The sequence below is a fragment of the Pristis pectinata genome, chromosome 43 (genome assembly GCF_009764475.1).
Source record: "Pristis pectinata isolate sPriPec2 chromosome 43, sPriPec2.1.pri, whole genome shotgun sequence".
Classification (NCBI taxonomy): Eukaryota; Metazoa; Chordata; class Chondrichthyes; order Rhinopristiformes; family Pristidae; genus Pristis; species Pristis pectinata.
Window position 1 is genome coordinate 1,109,524 of NC_067446.1, and position 20,978 is coordinate 1,130,501.

Here is a 20,978-nt window from a genome sequence, read left to right on the forward strand (position 1 = left end):
CTCCCTGATCAGACCTGGTTCATTGCACAACACCAGATCCAGAATTGCCTTTTCCCTAGTGGGCTCGACCACAAGCTGCTCTAAAAAGCCATCTCGTAGGCATTCTACAAATTCCTTCTCTTGGGATCCAGTACCAACCTGATTTTCCCAGTCTAGCTGCATATTGAAGTCCCCCATAACCACCGTAACATTGCCCTTTTTACAAGCCTTTCCTACCTCCTGGTGTAATTTGTACCCCACGTCCTGGCTACTGTTCAGAGGCCTGTATATAATTCCCAACAGGGCCTTTTTACCCTTGCAGTTCCTTAACTCTACCCACAAGGACTCTACATCTCCTGATCCTATGTCACTTCTTGCTGAGGATTTCATTTCACGTTTTACCAACAGAGGCACCCACCCCCTCTGCCTACCTGCCTGCCTTTTCGATAGGACGTGTGTGCTTGGGTGTTTAGCTTCCAGCTCTGATCTTCCTTCAACCATGACTCTGTGATGCCCACAACGTCGTAACTGCCGATTTCTAACTGTACCACGAGCTCATCGACCTTGTTTCGGATACTGCCTTCAGTTCTGTGATCTCCACCCTTCTTCTCAAATCTGTCTCCATGTTGCCTGAAGTTAAATTCTTACCCCTTTCTAAACTTTCGGTCTCATTCTTTACTCTGGAGACGTCAGTAACCTCTCCTGCCCTTTTACTTTAACCACACTTTTCCAATCTGTTGAACCCACTCCCCTACTATTTAGTTTAAAGCCCTATCCACAGCCCTAGTCACCAGGACCCTGGTCCCAGCGTGGTTCAGGTGGAGCCCGTCCCTTCGGAACGGCTCCTTCCTTCCCCAATACTGGTGCCAATGTCCCACGAATTCAGACCCACCTCTCCCACACCGATCTCTGAGCCACGCATTTAGCTCTCTGATCTTATCGACCCCGGGCCAATTTGCACGTGGTCCGTGGGGAGTGCAGACAGTGGGAGTGAAGGGGTGGGGTCCCATCGGGGGTGCGGACGGTGGGGGTGGACGGGAAGGGGTGGGGTCCATGGGGGGTGCGGACGGTGGGGTGGACGGGAAGGGGTGGGGTCCCATGGGGGGTGCGGAGGGGGGGGGCGGACGGAAAGGGGTGGGGTCCATGGGGGGTGCGGACGGCGGGGGCGGACGGGAAGGGGTGGGGTCCATGGGGGGTGCGGACGGCGGGGGCGGACGGGAAGGGGTGGGGTCCATGGGGGGTGCGGACGGCGGGGGCGGACGGGAAGGGGTGGGGTCCATGGGGGGTGCGGACGGCGGGGGCGGACGGGAAGGGGTGGGGTCCATGGGGGGTGCGGACGGCGGGGGCGGACGGGAAGGGGTGGGGTCCATGGGGGGTGCGGACGGCGGGGGCGGACGGGAAGGGGTGGGGTCCATGGGGGGTGCGGACGGCGGGGGCGGACGGGAAGGGGTGGGGTCCATGGGGGTGCGGACGGCGGGGGCGGACGGGAAGGGGTGGGGTCCATGGGGGGTGCGGACGGCGGGGGCGGACGGGAAGGGGTGGGGTCCATGGGGGGTGCGGACGGCGGGGGCGGACGGGAAGGGGTGGGGTCCATGGGGGGTGCGGACGGCGGGGGCGGACGGGAAGGGGTGGGGTCCATGGGAGGTGCGGACGGCGGGGGCGGACGGGAAGGGGTGGGGTCCATGGGGGGTGCGGACGGCGGGGGCGGACGGGAAGGGGTGGGGTCCATGGGGGGTGCGGACGGGAAGTTGGAGGTGGGAAGGACAGAACTGCACCTCAATGCGCCCCACACAAGGTCAATAACTGCCGATAGTTGCACAACACCACCTCCTTCCTCGGAGTCGGGTCTGAATAAGCGCCGCCGAGCATCCAGTGAGCAAATTCAGCGACAGAGGAAGAGGAGAATGCGGTTTTGTTTATCTCCACCGTGCAGGGTTCCTCTTCTCGTTCTGCACTCGACCATGAGGGTGCAGTTTGCAGGAATCGCCTTCCGCCAGAGGCACCGAGGTGTCCGCTGAGGAACCGGGAGATGAGAGCACAGATACGCACCGCCCTCTCCCCGGGAGCCCGCAGATCAGCCGGTCTGGAGCAGGGTTCCCTCTCCAGGACTCCGGGACCGTCCTGGACAGGGAGGGGTTTGGGCTCAGTGGACAATTTGGGTGGGGTCTTAGAGGACAACCAGATACCCATTGGCTCCCAAACTCTCCTTGCTTCCATCTTGTGCTGTGTCCCAGACAGCGGTGGATATTATTTTGTGTCAAAATGAGCTGGAATTACCCGAGAAGTGGAGGGGGTGGCAGAGGGTGGATCTGCTGCCTCCCGGTTCCAGAGACCCGGGTTCGATCCCGACCTCCGGCGCTGTCTGTGTGGGGTTTGCACGTTCTCCCCGTGGGTTTCCCCGGGGGCTCCGGTTTTCTCCCACACCCCAGGACTTGGTGGGTCAGTCGGTCACTGTAGGTTGGTCCCCTGACACCCCCCCCCCCCAGTGTGTGGGTTGGGGGGTGTGGGGAGAAGCTGGGGGGTGTGGGAACTAAGGCTGGAGGCAGCTTCACCTGTGTCTGACCCTGGGTGCAGTGCTCCATCCTCACCATCCCCCCCTCGCCACCCCTCCCCCTCCCCGCCCCTCCCTCACCCCCTACCTCTCCCCTCCTCTCTCACCCCCCTCCCACTGCCCCTCCCTCACCACCCCCCCCCACCCCTGCTCCCTCCCCCTTCCTCGCCACTGCCTGGATTCCTGTGCTTGACACTGGAGTGGGACTCGGAGACAGAAGCCCGGAGGGCGTTGGTCTGAGCCCCACTGACGGGGGGTTGTGGGGATTGTGTGGGGGGGCTCCCATTGCCACCTCCCCCCCACAGTAACAGGGAATCACTGGAGCACACACAGTACAGTTTGAGGGAGAAGTTTTATTCTGCACTGGAATACATAAATATACAGGGAGGGGGTCGGACATGGGAGGGGGTCCCACTGAGGAGCCCGGGGGTGGTGGGTGGGGGGGCAGACAGGAGGGGGAACGGCGGTGGTTGGGGGAGAGGGAGAGTGGGGAGGGGGCTGGGGGAGTGCGGGAGAGGGGGGTTGGAGGAGAGGGGTGGATGGGAGGGTAGAGAGGAGGGTTTGGTGGGTGGGGATCGGAGGGGGTGGGATTGGAGGAGGCGGGGATAGGAGGGGAGGGGTTGAGGATTGGAGGAGGTGGGGATCGGGGGGTGGGGTGGGAAGGCGGGGTGTTAGTTTGTTCCCCTGGTGTCACAGGGAGTTGGGCCAGAACCCAGGTTGTTTCACTGCGGCTGGGTAAACCAGACCCTGGGGGGGGGCAGTCAGGGTCCTGGGGCATCCCACAGTCTCGGGGAGAGCCGGCGGGGTGGGGGAGTGGAGGGGGGTGCTGGTTGGGGGGTCTGTAGATCTCCCCACACACATACGTCACTTGTGCTACTGCTTTGGCACGGTGTGGGAGGTGGGGTGTGATCCAGGCAGTCGGGGCAAACGTTGACAGGAGACTGGAAGAGATTCAGGGCAATGGGAGAGGAGCACTGAGGTCTTCAGGTGGAAGCAGTGGGAGAGAGAGGCTGCGGAGGCTGCTGACAGGTTCCCTGTGTGCACGCAGGGACGCATTGCGCCAGTTTCCTGAGTTAAACACGTAATTCACCACAAGGTACAAGGATGACGCGTCTTAAAGTTTAGCTGGCCTGGGTTCCGCCTATTGACGGATACGCGGTGGATTGAATCATAGAGTCACACAGGATGGAAACAGGCCCTTTGGCCCAACTGGTCCGTGCCGACCGAGATTCCTGTCTAAGCCGGTCCCACTTGCCCGTGTTTACCCCGTATCCCTCTGAACCTTTCCCATCCATGGACCTGTCCAATGCTGTTAATGTACCTGCCTCACCCACTTCCCCTGGCAGCTCGTTCCATGTACTCACCACCCTCTGGGTGAAGAGGTTGCCCCTCAGGTTCCTATGAAATCCCTCCCCTCTTACCTTAAACCTGTGCCCTCTAGTTCTTGATTCCCCAACCCTGGGAAACAGAGTGTGCGCATTCACCCTGGCTACGCCCCTCATGATTTTAGACACCTGTGTAAGGTCACCTCCACACACCGATCAATAAAGTCCCGACCTCTCTCCATAACTCAGTCCCTCGAGTCCCGGCAACATCCTCGTAAATCTCCCTCTGTGCTCCTTCCAGCTTACTGGCATCTTTCCTACAGCAGGGCGACCAAAACTGGACACAATACTCCAGATGTGGCCTCACCAACGCCTTGTACAACTGCGACATCATGGACAGGGAAAATGGATGCAGGGAAAAAAGGGCGTCTTCATTGTACAGCTGAAGAGAGAGAGATCAAGACCAGAATCTTTTTATGAAAAAACACACAGCGGTGATCTGTCTGCAGCGCAACTGCAGGGAAAGATATCGTGAAGCAAATCAGCCAGGAACCTCCCGAGGCTGGAGGTACAGAAGCCTGAAGTCCCCACACCACCAGGTTCAGGAACAGCTACTTCCCTTCAACCATTCGGTTCTTGAACCGACCAGCACGACCCTGATCACTGCCTCAGTGCAGCGACACTGGGACCACTTTACACTACAATAGACTTCTTTTGTTGTGTTCTTCCTTGTAAAAATTGTGTACAATTTATGCTGAATGTATGTTTTTCTTGTGAATGCTGCTTATCTGATGCTGTGTGCCCGTGATGCTGCTGCAGGGAAGTTTTTCTTTGCACCCGTGCACACACGGACCTGTGCATCTGACAATAAACTTGACTTTGACATGGGTGGGGTGACAATAAAATGAGAGAAGGAGCGACACGAGGGATAAAGGAAGGCAGGCTGAGGTGAGCCCAACCCTGCTCCATATGTTTCTGGGCCCTTGGGGATGGAGTTAGTCCTGGGAGATAAACCAGGCCATGTGGAGCAGTATCTGGTAAGCACTGGGGGGGGGGGGGGGGGGGGGAGCATCTTGGGAACAGCGATCAAAATATAGCTGTGGAGGCGGGGGGAGGTGGGGGTGGGGGAAAGGACCCGGACCACCACCTTGAGGTGCCAATATACTACACGGGACAAGAAGAGAGAGCAGAGCAGTATGGATAGGAAACTGGATGGGTAACAGGATGAGAGAAAGGCTGTTTTACGGGACCTGGAAGGGGTGTGGCCTCTGCTCCCTCCTGTTCATACATTTCAGCGACATTACAGGGCAAGGTTGCGACATCTGCAGAGATGATGTGTTGTGACGGGGGGTTAACGAGAGGCATCGAGGGGGCTTCAGGGGTGGGTGGGTGATGATTAACACTGAGACTTATGAAGGGTTGTTTTGTGTTCTAACAGCACAGGGGAATCCCGGGGGGGAAGGCCAAGAGGAGGCTTATAGGTCGCACACGGTCGGGGGGGAGATGTGAGTGGGGAGAGTGAGCTTGTTAAGCCTTTCAAGAGACACTGTCCACCCCCAGTGAGACGGGAAAGGCTTTTCGAGAAGGTACCGATGGGGGAAATCCCGGGGATAGAGGAGGTTGGATCTGATCCGATAAGTATTTCAGACCAGGAAGGGCAGGGAGTCAGTGGCCGGGTCCCACGAGGACCCGGGGGGTCCGGGCAACTCCCTCTCCCCACCCCCCACCCAAACCTCGCACGCGCTCATCAAGATGCTCAACGCGGGGGTCCGTGGACAACCTCCCGCTGACCTTTGAGGGTCGCCCCATCTCGGAGTGGGAGTGAACATCACTGGCCGGGGGGGGGGGGGGGGGGGGAGGGAGAGAGGGAGTGAGAAGATAGAGAGGGGGACAGGGATAGAGAGGGGCAGAGAGAGGAAGGAGGCGAGGACGTATGTACACGGGGCCGGGATCCAGGAAGCGAGGCCGCCCCTCGGACCCCGAGGGAGGAGGAGATGTGGGGACAACTGGTGGGAGGCTCACCAGGCACCGCCAGGGCGATGGGGCCTTAGCTGAGCGCGGGCACCATGCTGGTGGGGACGGTGCTGGCGCCAGCGAAGGTCAGGCTGGGCTGCGGGTGCAGGACGGAGTGGGTGGCCACCTGGGGCGAGTGGCTGTAGGGCATGACGTGGCTGACCGAGGTCAGGTGGCTCTGGTAGGCAGGGGAGCCCAGGGTGAGGGGGTGCATGTCCTCGCCGAAATCCTTGGGCAGCTCGCCGAACGTCTCTGGAACCTTCCGGGCCTTCTTGGACTTGTTAGAGACCTTCCTGTTGCGGGTCTGGATCCCGTCCTTCTTCATAGCCAAAGGACGGTTCACCTGGAACGGGGGACACAAGGGTTGGGTGGGGGCATGAGGAAGGCAGGGAGCTTCCCTGTGTCTGACCCCGGGAGTGTGTGATGGGACGGTGTGGAGGGAGCTTCACCCTGTGTCTGACCCCGGGAGTGTGTGACAGGACGGTGTAGAGGGAGCTTCACCCTGTGTCTGACCCCGGGAGTGTGTGATGGGACGGTGCAGAGGGAGCTTCCCCGTGTCTGACCCCAGGAGTGTGTGACAGGACGGTGCGGAGGGAGCTTCACCCTGTGTCTGACCCCAGGAGTGTGTGACAGGACGGTGTAGAGGGAGCTTCACCCTGTGTCTGACCCCGGGAGTGTGTGACAGGACGGTGTAGAGGGAGCTTCACCCTGTGTCTGACCCCGGGAGTGTGTGACGGGACGGTGCAGAGGGAGCTTCACCCTGTGTCTGACCCCGGGAGTGTGTGACGGGACGGTGCAGAGGGAGCTTCACCCTGTGTCTGACCCCGGGAGTGTGTGATGGGACGGTGTGGAGGGAGCTTCACTCTGTGTCTGACCCCGGGAGTGTGTGATGGGACGGTGCGGAGGGAGCTTCACTCTGTGTCTGACTGTCACAGTGTAGAGGTTCCCAGACTCCAGACTGGGTACTCTGGTTCCCTCCCACACTCCGAAGTGTTGGTAGGTTAACTGGCTGCTGTAACGCCCCTGGTGTAGGTGAGGGGTGGAAGAGTCTCAGGAAGAAGTGGGTGAATTCGACACACACACACACACACACACACACACACACACAGACTGACACACATAGGGACAGACAGACACACACACAGAGGGACACACACAGACCGACACACATAGACAGACACACACGCACACACACAGAGAAAGACACAGACACAGAGACACACACTGACACACATAGAGACAGACACACACAAAGACACAAACACAGACAGACAGATAGACACACACACACAGGGTCACACACACAGACACACACACAGATGCACACACGTGGGTGTGAGAGTTGCTGGGGGGGGGGGGGGGGGGGGGTAGAGGGTCCGGTGGGAGGCGCGAACAGTGCTCACATTGTGCAGCTTGTAGTACAGGCCGCAGGCGTTGCAGACGGGGTCCCCGCTGATGTTGCGTCTCCACAGTGTAGTGGTGCTGGTGTGGCAGTTGGCGCACTGTGTCCCCGCTCGCTTGCTGACGATCTGGGGGGGGGGAGAGCGAGGAGACCCGTGGGACGGGGGTTAGTCACTGCGGAGACCCAGGAACCCTCTCCCCTCCCGCTGACACCCCCCGCCCCTCAGTCCCTCGCTCCCGTCCCTCCACACCCCCCCCCCAGCCACTCAGCCCCTCGAGCTCGTACTATCTGCCGCCGCGCCCCCCCCCCCCCCCCCCAGCATCGCGGCCTCGTGGCCACTCATGAACAACAGCGGGAAGAAGTCCCAAGAGCACTGAACACCGCAGTGCAGGGGTAGGCCATTAGGCCCACTACGTCTGTGCTGTACCCGCTGCCAAATCAGACCAAGCCTGCGTGCCCACACGCCGAAGTTATCCCTTCCCGTGCCCGTCCAACCGCCATTTCAACACCTCTTATCGGGCCAATTGGTTCGATTCCTGACAGCGGTGTGTAGGATTGAGGGGCAAAGACAGATGTCAACATCTCCGACCAGAGGGCAGGGGACCTGAGGAGGGATTTTTCTCCCCCCTCCCCCCCCGCCCCTGAGAGGAGGAAGAGGGGGGTGAGGGAGGTTGGAATCTTTAACGCACTGCCCCAGGGGGCTGCCGGAGGTGGAGGTCCCCCCTCACAGCGATCGGACGGGCACTTGTTCCCCCCCGGGGCATAGCAGGCTGAGGGACCAAGATGGAGGACCCACTGGTGAGTACGACCGCAATGAGCTGAAGGGCCTGTTTCTGCGCCGGGTGTGTCTCTCCGACTTCCCAGAAAAGTAGGGCGATCCCAGCTGTGGGGTCACCCGACGGGACGGAGTGGCTCAGTCGCAAAATCCGGTCGGCGAGAGATGCAAGTTCAAATCCTGACCTGAGGGAACGAGCCAGGAATTAAAACTAACTCGTCCTCTGGTCTAGGGATTGCATGCAGAATGGGCTCGGCTGTAGAAAACATGGAGGGGAGTTATTCTGGCTGGAGGTCGGTAGTGTGACCGGTGGTGTTCTGCAGGGATCGGCGTTGGGAGCTCTGTCGTTCAGTGACTTGGATGAAGATGTCAGTGGAGTCATTAGTAAGTGATCCGATGACACACACACACATTGGCAGAGTTGTGAGCAGTGAGGGAGGTCGTCGAAAGATTCAGCGGGATATGGATCAGTTGGAAACGTGGGCAGAGAAGTGGCAGATGCAGTTTAGTCCAGACCAGTGTGAGGTAATGAATTCAGGCAGTTCAAATGCCTGAGGATCGTATACAGTAAATGACAGGACCCTGGGGAGAGGGATCTTGGGGTGCAAGTCCACAGCTCCCCGAAAGTGGCCGCACAGGTAGACCGGGTGGTGAAGAAGGCGTACAGCACACTCGCCTTCATCGGTCGGGGCGTCGAGTATAAGGGTCAGGAAGTCACGTTGCAGCTGGATAAAACTTTAGCCAGGCCACACTTTGGAGTGATGTGTGCAGTTCTGGTCACCCTGTTACAGGAAGGGATGTGGAGGCTTTGGAGAGGGGGGGCAGGAGAGGTTCACCAGGATGCTGCCTGGATTAGAGGGCATGAGCTACGAGGAGAGGTCGGACAGACTGGGGTTGTTTTCTCTGGAGGCTGAGGGGAGACCTGATGGAGGTTTATAACATAACGAGAGGTGGAGACGGGGGAGGCAGTCAGAGCCTTTTCCCCAGGGTTGAAATGTTGAACACTGGAGGGCAGAGCTTTAAGGCGAGAGAGGGGGGGAAAGTTCAAAGGAGATGTGCGGGGCAGGTTTTTTTCCCACGGAGCGGTGGGTGCCTGGAACGGGTGGAGGCAGATATGAGAAGAACGTTTCAGAGGCGTTCGGGCAGGGACGTGATATGCGGGGAATGGAGGGATAGGAACCCTGTGCAGGCGGACAGGATCAGCTCGGTGGGATCGGGGGTGGGCACAGAGACAGTGGGCCAAAGGGCCTCTTCCTGTGCTGCGGTGATCCACCTAACGGCCACGGGACCAGTCAGGACGTCCTGATAGGGGCCAGAGGGGGTCACAGATGGGACGTGTGTAGGGGCCAGAGGGGGTGACACGGGGACCGCTGCAAGGGGGGAAAGGGGGTTACAGAGACGGGGAGGGGTGTAGGGGAGGGAGGGGGTCACAGAGACGGGGAGGGGTGTAGGGGAGGGAGGGGGTCACAGAGACGGGGAGGGGTGTAGGGGAGGGAGGTGGTGATGGAGACGGAGAGGGGTGTAGGGGAGGGAGGGGGTGACAGAGATGGGGAGGGGTGTAGGGGAGGGAGGGGGTTACAGAGACGGGGAGGGGTGTAGGGGAGGGAGGGGGTTACAGAGATGGGGAGGGGTGTAGGGGTCGTCGTCCGGAGGTGCACCAGGAGGGGCTCTGCTCCTCAGTTCAGGGGTGACAGAGGACGGCCACAGCGAGGGGGCGGTGGGGGGGTCTCTGTCTGCTGGGGGCTGCCTCCCCACTCACCAGTCGTTTCTTGGGCCGGATGAGCGGCCGGTTCTGCCCGTTCATTTTGTGATAGAGGCCACAAGCGTTGCACAGGTAGTGGCCGGTCCCGTCCCGTCGCCACAGAGGGGTGGTGGTCGCCCCGCAGTTCACGCATTCCCGGGCCTCTGCAACGGGGGAGGGGCACGGTGGGTTACACAGTCCGATCCCGGGGTCTGACCTCCCCCCCCCCCCCCCCAGCCCCTACACCCCTCCCCCGTCACACCCTCTGGCCTCGACACCCCTCCCCCATCACCCCCTCCCTCCCCTACACTCCCCCATCACCCCCCTCCCTGTCTGTGATCCCCTCCATCCCCTACACCCCTCCGTCTGTAACCCTCTCCGGCCCCGGCACCCCTCTCTGTCTCTGTGAACCCCTCCATCCTCAGCTCTCCCATTTCTGCCCCCCCCCCCGATCCCGTTCCTCTGTCGCCGGTGGGTTTGCCCTGTGCTGCCTGAGCCCTGGGCTCTGCTACTCCCTCCGTAACCCTCTCTGCCTCTCCCTCCCCCTGTAATTCACTCCTCAACCCCGACCTCTCTGGCGCCCTGCCCCTTCAGTGCACCCATCTACCCCTCCAGATCTCTCACCGTATCAACAGCACTCCACAAATAGACATTCGTAACAAACACACGACAAAGAAATAGGCCATTCGGCCTGCTGGAACTGTGCTGAGCTACTAGCCCCCATTCCCCATCTCTTGGACCACTTGCAGTAGAATTAGTGCTCTAGCACTGCAATCCCAAGCAAAGTCATCCCCAAACTCCGGGACCTGGGACTCAACACCTCCCTCTGCATCTGGATCCTTGACTTCCTGACCAACAGACCGCAATCAGTGAGGACAGGCAGCAATTCCTCTGGCACCATTATTCTCAACACTGGTGCGTCCTCAGCCCTCTTCTCTACTCCCTATACACTCATGACTGCGTGGGCAGATTCTGCTCTAACTCCATCTACAAGTTTGCAGATGACACCACCGTTGTAGGCCGTATCTCAAACAGCGATGAGTCGGAGTACAGGAAGGAGATGAGATGGTGTCATGATAACAGACTTTTCCTCAATGTCAACAAAACAAAAGAGCTGGTCACTGACTTCAGGAAGAGGGCGGTGTACGTGCTCCTGTTTACATCGACGGTGCTGAGGTCGAGAGGGTTGAGAGCTTCAGGTTCCTAGGAGGGCCTGTCCTGGTCCAACCACGTAGACACCACGGCCCAGAAAGCTCACCAGCGCCTCTACTTCCTCAGGACGCTAAAGAAATTTGCCATGTCCCCGTTGACCCTCACCAATTTTTACTGATGCACCACAGAAAGCATCCCATCTGGATGCATCAAGGCTCAGTATGGCAACTGACCTGCCTGGAACTGCAAGAAACTGCAGAGAGTTGTGGACACAGCCCAACACGTCACGGAAACCAGCCTCCCCTCCGCGGACTCTGTCTACACTTCCCGCTGCCTCGGTAAAGCAGCCGACATAATCAGAGACCCCACCCACCCCGGACATTCTCTCTTCTCCCCTCTCCCATCGGGCAAAAGATACAAAAGCCTGAAAGCACATAGCACCAGGCTCAAGGACAGCTTCTATCCCTAGTACAATAAGATGGGCTCTTGACCTCACAGTCTACCTCGTTATGGCCCTTGCACCTTACTGTCTGCCTGCACTGCACTCCCTCTGTAACTGTGACACGTTATTCTACATTCGGTTATTGTTTCCCCTTGTACTACCTCATTGCACTGTGTAATGAATTGATCTGTATGAACGGTATGCAAGACAAGTTTTTCACTGCACAGGTGACAATAATAAACTAATTCCAATTCATTTCTAGTCACCACATTCAGAGGGAGGATGCGAGGGGCGATGAGGTGACCTATCAGAAAGGTACTGAGAGGGAAGCGTGTTATTGTGAGGTTTTCCTTTTGAATGCTGGGGCGGGGTTGGGGTTGAGAGAACAGTGTTTAACTCAACAGCTGAGCGAGATTCACAGACCGAAGGGGAATCGATGCCGAGATCCCCACCGTACCTCCGAGGTCCTGGACGGACTCTCTGAGAGAGGTGGGAAGTGGGAGCTGACAGCCCTCTGGATGTTTTCCGATCGTCGGGAGGTCCGCGGGGGGGAGACGTTCGCGCTGAATGCCTCCCCGCCCTTGTGGATGGAGGTGATACCCCTCTCCAAGGGCCCTCCTGCCTTGCTGCCTACCGTCCGGATAAAGAATCTGGAGACGGGAATTTTGATCTGGAGCTATAAGGAATGCAGGGAGTTGGGGAGGGGAGGGGGGAAGGCCACTTGGCCCTTTGATTCTGCTCTGCTGTTCAATGATTATGACTGATGCTCTGGGGTGAAGCTCCGACCACCACCCCTATCGATGCCCCTCATTATTTTGTATTCCTCATGCAGTATTCAGGTGTGGAGCCCAGGATGGTTTCAATAGGACTTTCCTAGTTTTATCCACCATCTCCTTTCCAAGGAATAGGAGTTGGGATGTTACGTTTACAAGACGTTGCTGAGGCTGCACCTGGAGTACTGCGCACAGTTCTGGTCACCTTGTTACAGGAAAGATGTCACTAAGCTGGAGAGGGTGGAAAGATTTACGAGGACATTGCCAGGACTCGAGGGAGAGGGAGAGGTTGGGCAGGCTGGGACTTTATTCATTGGAGCGTAGCAGACTGAGGGGTGACCTTATAGAGGTGTATAAAACCCTGAAGGGCGTAGATAGGGTGAATGCACACAGTCCTTTTCAAGAACCAGAAGGCATAGGTTTAAGGTGAGGGGGGAGAAATTTAATAGGGACCTTAAGGGCAACTCCTTCACACAGGGGGTGTTCAGTAAATGGAACGAGCTGCCAGACGTTTAAAAGGTACTTGGACAGAAATGGATTAGAGGGATTTGGGCCAAAAGCGGGCAGATGACTACCGACCAGTGGCTCTGACATCCACCATCATGAAGTGCTTTGAGAGGCTGGTCATGGCACACATCAGCTCCAGCCTCCCAAACACCCTCGACCCATTGCCATTTGCCTACCGCTGAAACAGGTCTACAGCGGACACCATCTCCTTGGCCCTACACTCAGCTCTGGAGCATCTGGACAGTAAAGACACCTACGTTAGACTATTGTTTATTGACTACAGCTCTGCCTTCAAAACTATAATCCCAAGCAAACTCATCCCCAAACTCTGAGACCTGGGACTCAACACCTCCCTCTGCAACTGGATCCTTGACTTTCTAACAAACAGATCACAATCAGTGAGGACAGGCAGCAATTCCTCCGGCACGATTATTCTCAACACTGGTGCCCCACAAGGCTGCGTCCTCAGCCCTATACACTCCCTATACACTCATGACTGCGTGGCCAGATTCTGCTCTAACTCCACCTACAAGTTTGCAGGTGATACCACCGTTGTAGGCCGTATCTCAAACAGTGATGCGTCGGAGTACAGGAAGGAGATAGAGAGCTTAGTGGAACGGTGTCATGACAACAACCTTTCCCTCAATGTCAACAAAACTAAAGAGCTGGTCATTGACTTCAGGAAGGGGGGCGGTGTACATGCACCTGTCTACATCAATGGTGCTGAGGTCAAGAGGGTTGACAGCTTCAAGTTCCTGGGATGTGAACATCACCAACAGCCTGTCCTGGTCAAATCACATAGATGCCACGGCCAAGAAAGCTCACCAGCGCCCCTACGTCCTCAGGAGGCTGAAGAAATTCTATATGTCCCCTTTGACACTCACCAACTCTTATCAATGCACCACATGTCTGGATGTATCTCAGCTTGGTACGGCAACTGCTCTGCCCAGGACCGCAAGAAACTGCAGAGAGTTGTGGACACAGCCCAGTGCATCACAGAAACCAGCCTCCCCTCCTTGGACTTTACCTCTCGCTGCCTTGGCGAAGCAGCCGGCATAATCAGAGACCCCAACCCACCCGGCTCATTCTCTCTTCTCCCCTCTTCCATCAGGTAGAAGATACAGGAGCCTGAGGGCACGGACCACCAGGCTCAAGGACAGCTTCTACCCCACTGTGATAAGACTATTGAACGGTTCCCTTATACAATGAGATGGACTCTGACCTCACGACCTACCTTGTTGTGACCTTGCACCTTATTGCACTGCACTTTCTCTGTAGCTGTGACACTTTGCACTGCTATTGTTTTTACCTGTACTACATCAATGCACTCTGTACTAACCCAATGTAACTGCACTGTGTAATGAATTGACCTGTACGATCGGTGTGCAAGACAAGTTTTTCACTGGACCTCAGTACGAGTGGCAATAATAAACCAAAACCAAAAAACCAAAACCAAAATGGGACTGGCTTAGCTGGGAATTTTGGTCGGTATGGACTGGTTAGGCTGAAGGGCCTTTTACTCCATGACTCTAAAGGCCCACGTTCAGTGGGTCTGACACAAGGAGGAATATCCTCCCTCTCGGAACACAGAACAGTACAGGACAGGAGCAGGCCCTTCGGCCCACAATGTTGTGTCAAACTAATTAAACTATAATTAAACACCTAACTAAACTAATCCCTTCTGACTACACAGTGTCCATCTCCCTCCATTCTCTGCACATCCACGGCCTCTGAAACCCCTCTATCGTATCTGCCTCCACCCCCACCCCTGGCAGCACATTCCAGGCACCCACCGCTCTCTGTGTAAAAAACCCGCCCCACACATCTCCTCTGAACTTACCCCCCCCCCCCACCTTACATGCATGCCATCTAGTATTAGACATTTCCACCCTGGGGATAAAAGATATCGGCTGTCTACTCTATCAGTACCTCTCATAACCTTACAAACTTCTATCAGGTCTCCCCCTCAGCCTCGCCATCCCGAGAAAACAACCCCAGTTTGTCCAACCTCTCCTTATAGCTAATTGGTATTGGTATTGGTTTATTATTGTCACTTGTACCAAGGTCCAGTGAAAAACTTGTCTTGCAAACCGATGGTACAGGTCAATTCATTACACAGTGCAGTTACACTGGGTTAGTACAGAGTGCATTGACTCTAATTAGAGAATACTCTCTAATCCAGGCAGCATCCTGGTGAACCTCTTCTGCACCCTCTCTGAAGCCTCCACATCCTTCCTGTAATGGGGGGCAACCAGAACTGAGCGCAATACTCCAGATGTGATCTAACTGGAGTTCTATAGAGCTGCAGCGTGACTTCCCGACTCTTGGACTCAGTGCCTCGACTGACATAGGCAAGTGCCACAGTCTGCCCACACGCCAAAAGGAGAGCTTCACTTACCGGTCAGGGAGAGGGGGATCTTGTGCTTCTGCTGGGGGAGGCATCCCTCGGGGTGGTATCCCCCAGGCGAGTGGAACAGGGCGCCGTTGTAGAGCGAGGAGGCAGAGGTGAAGGGGGAGTTGGCTAACCCCAGCTGCGGCTCTTGCCCCAGGGGCATCAGGCTGGGGTTGAGGGGGCTGGCTCGCTCCACCTTCAGGCCATCCTGCTGCCTGGGACTCTCCTTGCCGTCTCGGCCGGCCAGCGCTGGGGAGAGCTCGGCGGGGGGGTCTTCCTTCAGCTGGGTGACCGGGAAGCCGTAGAGGTGCTGGCTCGGGTGGGGGGAGGACAGGGCCGAGGGGGTCTGGTACAGCGGGAGGGGCGCCTTGCTGTAGACCCCCATCGCCTGCCAGGCCCCCGAGTACGGGTGACCCATCGCCTGCCCGCTCTCCATCCACGACATGCTGTTGAGCAAATGGGGTGGGAAGACCTGGCGGCCTGTTGGTGTTGGGGGGGGGGGGGGGGGTGTGGGGGGAGGGGGGAAGAAGAAGAGAAGTTAAAATGTAGGTGCGTTCTCCACGTCGCTGGTCAAAGGTTGATATCCAGGGAGGATCCCACCCTCCCCTCCAATTCCGTCCCACCCAGACTGAAGTCCTTTAAACGACGGCCCAGGTGTGTGGGTAGGTGGGCTTTGTTGTCAGAGTGGGGGCAGCAGGGAGGGAGCACCGTGGGAGGGGCGGCAAGGAGGGATCAGTGTGGGAGGGGTGGTGAGGAGGGGTGGTGAGGAGGGGCAGTGAGGAGGGGCGGTGAGGAGGGAGCGGTGTGGGAGGGGTGGCGAGGAGGGAGCGGTGTGGGAGGGCGGCGAGGAGGAAGCGGTGTGGGGGGGCGGTGAGGAGGGAGTGCTGCGCAGTGGGAGGGGCGGTAAGGAGGGAGCACCGCAGGAGGGGCAGTGAGGAGGGAGTGCCGCACTGCGGGAGGGGCAGCGAGGAGGGAGCGCCACGCTGCGGGAGAGGCAGCGAGGAGGGAATGCCATGGGAGGCGCGGTGAGGAGGGAGCGCCATGCTGTGGGTGGGGCAGTGAGGAGGTAGCGGTGTGGGAGGGGCGGCGAGGAGGGAGCGCCGCACTGCGGGAGGGGCAGCGAGGAGGGAGTGCCGCGCTGTGGGAGGCGCAGTGAGGAGGGAACGCCATGGGAGGGGTGGTGAGGAGGGAGCGCCGCGCTGTGGGAGGGGCGGTGAGGAGGGAGCGCCGCGCTGTGGGAGGGGTGGTGAGGAGGGAACGCCATGGGAGGGGTGGTGAGGAGGGAGCACTGCGGGAGGGGCAGCGAGGAGGGAGTGCCGCGCTGCGGGAGGGGCCGTGAGGAGGGAGCGCCGCGCTGCGGGAGGGGCCGGGAGGAGGGAGCGCCGCGCTGTGGAAGGGGCAGTGAGGAGGGAACGCCATGGGAGGGGTGGTGAGGAGGGAGCACTGCGGGAGGGGCAGTGAGGAGGGAGTGCCACGCTGCAGGAGAGGCAGCGAGGAGGGAGCGCCGTGCTGTGGGAGGGGTGGTGAGGAGGGAGCTTGCTGTGTGCATGGTAGCTGCTGTGTGTCCCTCCCCACAGCAGTGAGCCCACCTCGATGACAATGGGGGGAGGGCTAGCAGGGCATCAATGGGCCGAACAGCCTCCACACCCGGCACTTTGAACCCGTCCTGCTTCCTCGCTGCCCCCCCCCCAGTGGGGGAAATCTCCTCCTACTCCAGCACCGGCCTTTGAGGGGTGCTTTAAAACCCTCCCCCACTGCCCCCATCCCCTGCAGGACGAGGCGCTCGCGGTGACCTTGCCCGGAATGGAAGGCTGTGCAGAGATTGGATGGGCCGGAAGGGCGACTTTATAAAATTACGAGGGGTATGAACAGGATCAGGAAGACGTTTTTGCCACTGCTTGGGCGTAGGTTTAAGGTGAGAGATTCAAAGAGTTTGGGGGGGGGGGGGGTCTGAGGGGCAATGTTTTCCCCACCCAGAGGGACGTGGAACGAGCTGCCAGAGGAGGCCATACAGGCAGGGACCATTACAACCTCTGAGGGACATTTGGACTGGGATTGAGTTATAGGGAGAGGCTGGGGTTCTATTCCTTCCGGCCGTGAATGCGGTGGCAAGGTGAGGGTTAAGATAATGCGGGGACAGAGAGTTTGCAGACAGCGTGCGGTCAAGTAAGGCGAGGAAGATGCTTGACAGCAGAGTCCCCTTTGTACAGCCTGGGACAAGATATGGATGTAAATGGCTGCACTACTGGACAATTATTTTATTACTGGCCAGTTTCTATTCGTTATTGACACCTTTATTAGTGGGACGTGATTGGTATGTTACACATGGAAATGAGGAATTCCAAGGCCACCAAGATTTCAATTGGTCAACATCTGCCTAAAAGGTCGACTTTGTGTAAACTTCAGAATAGTTTGGTGTCAGGGGTTGGACTGTTCTCTGTTATTTTTTAAAAGAAAAACTTTTAATTCTACGGTACGGTAACCCAACGGGCAATTACACCCATGTTAGAGAAACAAAGGACTGCAGATTGCTGGAATAACTAGAGGAAAAACACGACGATGCTGGAGGAACTCAGCAGGCCAGGCAGCATCTGTGGAGAAAAGCAGGCGGTCAACGTTTCGGGTCAGGACCCTTCTTCAGGACTGAAGATAGGGAAAGGGGAAGCCCGATATATAGAAGGGAAAAGCAGAGCAGTGAGAGGTGGACAGAAGAGGAGTACACCTTGAGCATCAATCAGTACATGGATTTTCATTAGTTTCTATTTTAGGAGCTTCACTCCCTTTTGCACTTACCAAATTAAGTAAACATACGACTAACCCAATAGTTAAACATACAATATGAATATGGTTTCAATTTCGTAAATTTTTTGGATTGAATAGATTTAATTTGTCAAGTCCCATTCAATCTAATTTTTTCTTTCATCCATCCAGAGTTGACTCAGCTTTCTCCATATGGGAAAGGAAGGGGGTAGTATGTTTTCGTGATCTATTCATTGATAACTGTTTTTCACCTTTTGAACAATTGTCTAATAAATACAATTTGTCTAGATCACACTTTTTCCGATATTTGCAGATTTAGAAATTGTTTAAAAGCTACTATACCCTCTTTTCCCACATCTTACAAAACTGAAATTACGGAAAAAATGTTAGGTCTTAATCCTTATCAGAAGGGCTTGATAGCAATAATCTATGATTTAATTATGAAAATACGTCTAGAATCATTAGACAAAATTAAGAATGAATGGAAAAGCGAACTCCAAACACCTTTACCTACAGAGACTTGGAAGAAAATTCTTCATTTAGTAATACATCTTCAATGTGGGCCAGACACTCACTGATACAGTTTAAGGTAGGTCCACAGGGACCCATATGTCCAAAGTTGTTAGCTCGTTTTTATCACCATATAAATCCTACATGTGACAGATGTAAATGGATGTGGCTTCTCTGACACATATGTTTTGGTCCTGTCCTCTTTTGGAAAAATATTGGAAAGACATTTTTAACATTATCTCAACCTGCATTGAAGATTGATTTACAACCTCACCCTATCACTGCAATTTTTGGATTACCAAGGATAGAGTCTGGCCATTTATCTGCCTCTGCTAACCGTATGATTGCCTTTGTCACATTAATGGCCAAATGATCCATTTTGCTTAATGGAAGGATCCAATACCCCCAACTACTTTTCAATGGTTCTCTCAACTATAGAATGTTTAAACTTGGAAAAAATTAGGAGTGGTACTGTTGATCCTTCCCTTAAATTTGAAGATATTTGGAGTCCATTTACTCAATATTTTCAATAACTTTCCAACTTGGAGGAACAGAGTTGACGACATAATATTGCTGTCTCTACTGAGAACTTTTAGCCCAGTTCTGTTTTCTTTTTTTTTGTCTTCTTTAAATTTTCTTTTTAGTTTGGTTTGATATTTACAATTTTTTATTGATTTGGGGATTTTTTTCTTTCTTTTATAAACACAATAAATCTTTTTCTATCCTTTATTATATTCATTTACTACGAGATTGTGGGAGCTACAGATTTTTTTATATTTTACTGTTCTTTATGATTATCCATGCCATGACTGTTCCCCTGATCTCCGTGTATTACGTGTACAAACATTGATGTTATATATTAATCTGTATTAATCTGGAAACTAATAAAAGATTGAAAAAGAGAGGTGAACAAAAGATGGGAGATGGGGTGGCCACAGGGCGGGTGACAGGTAGATGCAGGTGAGGACTGGTGATGGGCAAGTGCGGGGGAGGAGGGGAGGGCAGATCCCACTGGGGGATGGGGCAATGGTGGAAAAAAAGGGGGTAGAAAAAAGAGGCTAGGAAATAGAAGCATGGTTGGGGTATGAGCAGGGAAGGGGGGGGGGTTACTTAAAGTGGGAGAATTCAATGTTCATGCCGTTAGGCTGCAAGGTTCCAAGACGGAAAACGAGGGGCTGTTCCTCCAGTTTGCGCTTGGACTTCACCTGGCAGTGGAGGAGGCCAAGGACTGACATGTCAGTGATGGGGTGGGAGGGGAGCTGAAGTGGCCGGCAACGGGGAGACGCAGGTCGCGGTTACGGACGGAGCGCAGGTGTCCTGCGAGACGGTCACCCCGGTCTGCGTTTGGTCTCACCGATGTGGAGGAGGCCACACTGGGAGCACCAAATGCAGTGGATGATATTAAAGGGAGGTGCAGGTGAATCTCTGTCTCACTCAGAAGGACCGTTTGGGTCCCTGGATGGAGGTGGCGCAGGGGCAGGTGTTGCACCTATGGCGGGGGCAGTGGGAAGTTCCTGGAGTGGGAGCGGGATGGGTGGGGGGGAGGAGTGAGCTTGGGAGTCGCGGAGAGAGCACGGTCCCTGCGAAAGGCAGAAAAGGGGCAGGGAGGGGAAGATATGCTTGATGGTGGGGTCCTGTTGGAGATGGCGGAAGTGGCGGAGAATGGTGTGTTGCATACGTAGGCTGGTGGGATGAAATGTGAGGACAAGGGGGATCCTATCCCTGTTGGGTCTGGGAGGGGTGGGGTGAGAGCAGGGGTACAGGAAATGGCAGAGATACGGGTGTGAGCTCTCTCGACTGCAGTGGGGAGGGGGAAGCCACGATTATTAAGTAAGTTGGACGTTTCGGATGTCCTGGAGTGGAAAGCCTCATCATGGGAGCAGATGTGGGGAAATTGAGAAAAGAGATCGCCTCCTTGCGAGAGACAGGGTGGGAGGAGCTGTAATCGAGGTAGCTGTGGGCGTCAGTGGGTTTGCAGAAGATGTCGGTGGATAAAGCATCCCTGAGATGGAGACAGAAAGATCAAGGAAGGAGAGAGAGGTGTCAGAGACAGGCCAAGCGAATTGGACAACAGAGTGAAAATTTGTGGCAAAATAGATGAAACCCGATTTCCGCACGGGTGCAAGAGGTGGCAGCCACGTTAACCCACCAACCCGTACGTCGTTGGAAAGCGGGAGCACCAGGGGTGAACCCGCGCGGTCACGGGGAGAACGTGCAAACTCCTGGCAGACAGCGGCGGGAATTGAACCCGGTCGCTGGCGGTGTAACAGCGTTGCGCTAACCGCCCCGCTGCCCTGCGGCGCACAAGTACAATGAAGTGCGACTGAGGAAATGAGCGCAGGTTGTGTCAGAGGCCGGTGAACGACGGTGTCAGAGCGCAGGAGGGCTTGTCAGAGGGTGCGTAAATCAGGAGGGGCGCAGGCAGGGTGAACGCGCCCGGGTGAAAGGGAACGAAGAAACGAGAGGGCACTGGCTTGGCCGGGGGGGGGGGGGGTGGGGGAGCAAATTCTTCACACAGAGGGTGGTGGGAATATGGGAGGGAGTGACGGGGGGGGCAGGAACACGGAACGCTTCGGAAAGGAGATGGAGGATGGGCACTGGGGTTAGCACGGACGGTGTAGGCCGAAGGGCCTGCATCTGGGGTTGGAGGGGGACG

General features: G+C 56.4%; 1 protein-coding gene across 1 annotated transcript in view; it reads right to left on the bottom strand.

Annotated features, from left to right (window-relative positions):
* Positions 1 to 2,880: 2,880 nt before the first annotated feature.
* LOC127566603 (GATA-binding factor 2-like) overlaps positions 2,881 to 20,978 on the bottom strand; it is a 37,256-nt gene continuing 19,158 nt past the window's right edge. Inside the window, exons 3-6 of the mRNA XM_052009094.1 lie at positions 15,059 to 15,532; positions 9,805 to 9,950; positions 7,272 to 7,397; positions 2,881 to 6,211 (exon numbers count right to left, since the gene is read on the bottom strand). Of these exons, the coding sequence (XP_051865054.1) occupies positions 5,903 to 6,211; positions 7,272 to 7,397; positions 9,805 to 9,950; positions 15,059 to 15,532 (1,055 nt within the window). The 3' untranslated portion in view covers positions 2,881 to 5,902. The remainder of the gene's footprint in view (positions 6,212 to 7,271; positions 7,398 to 9,804; positions 9,951 to 15,058; positions 15,533 to 20,978) is intronic.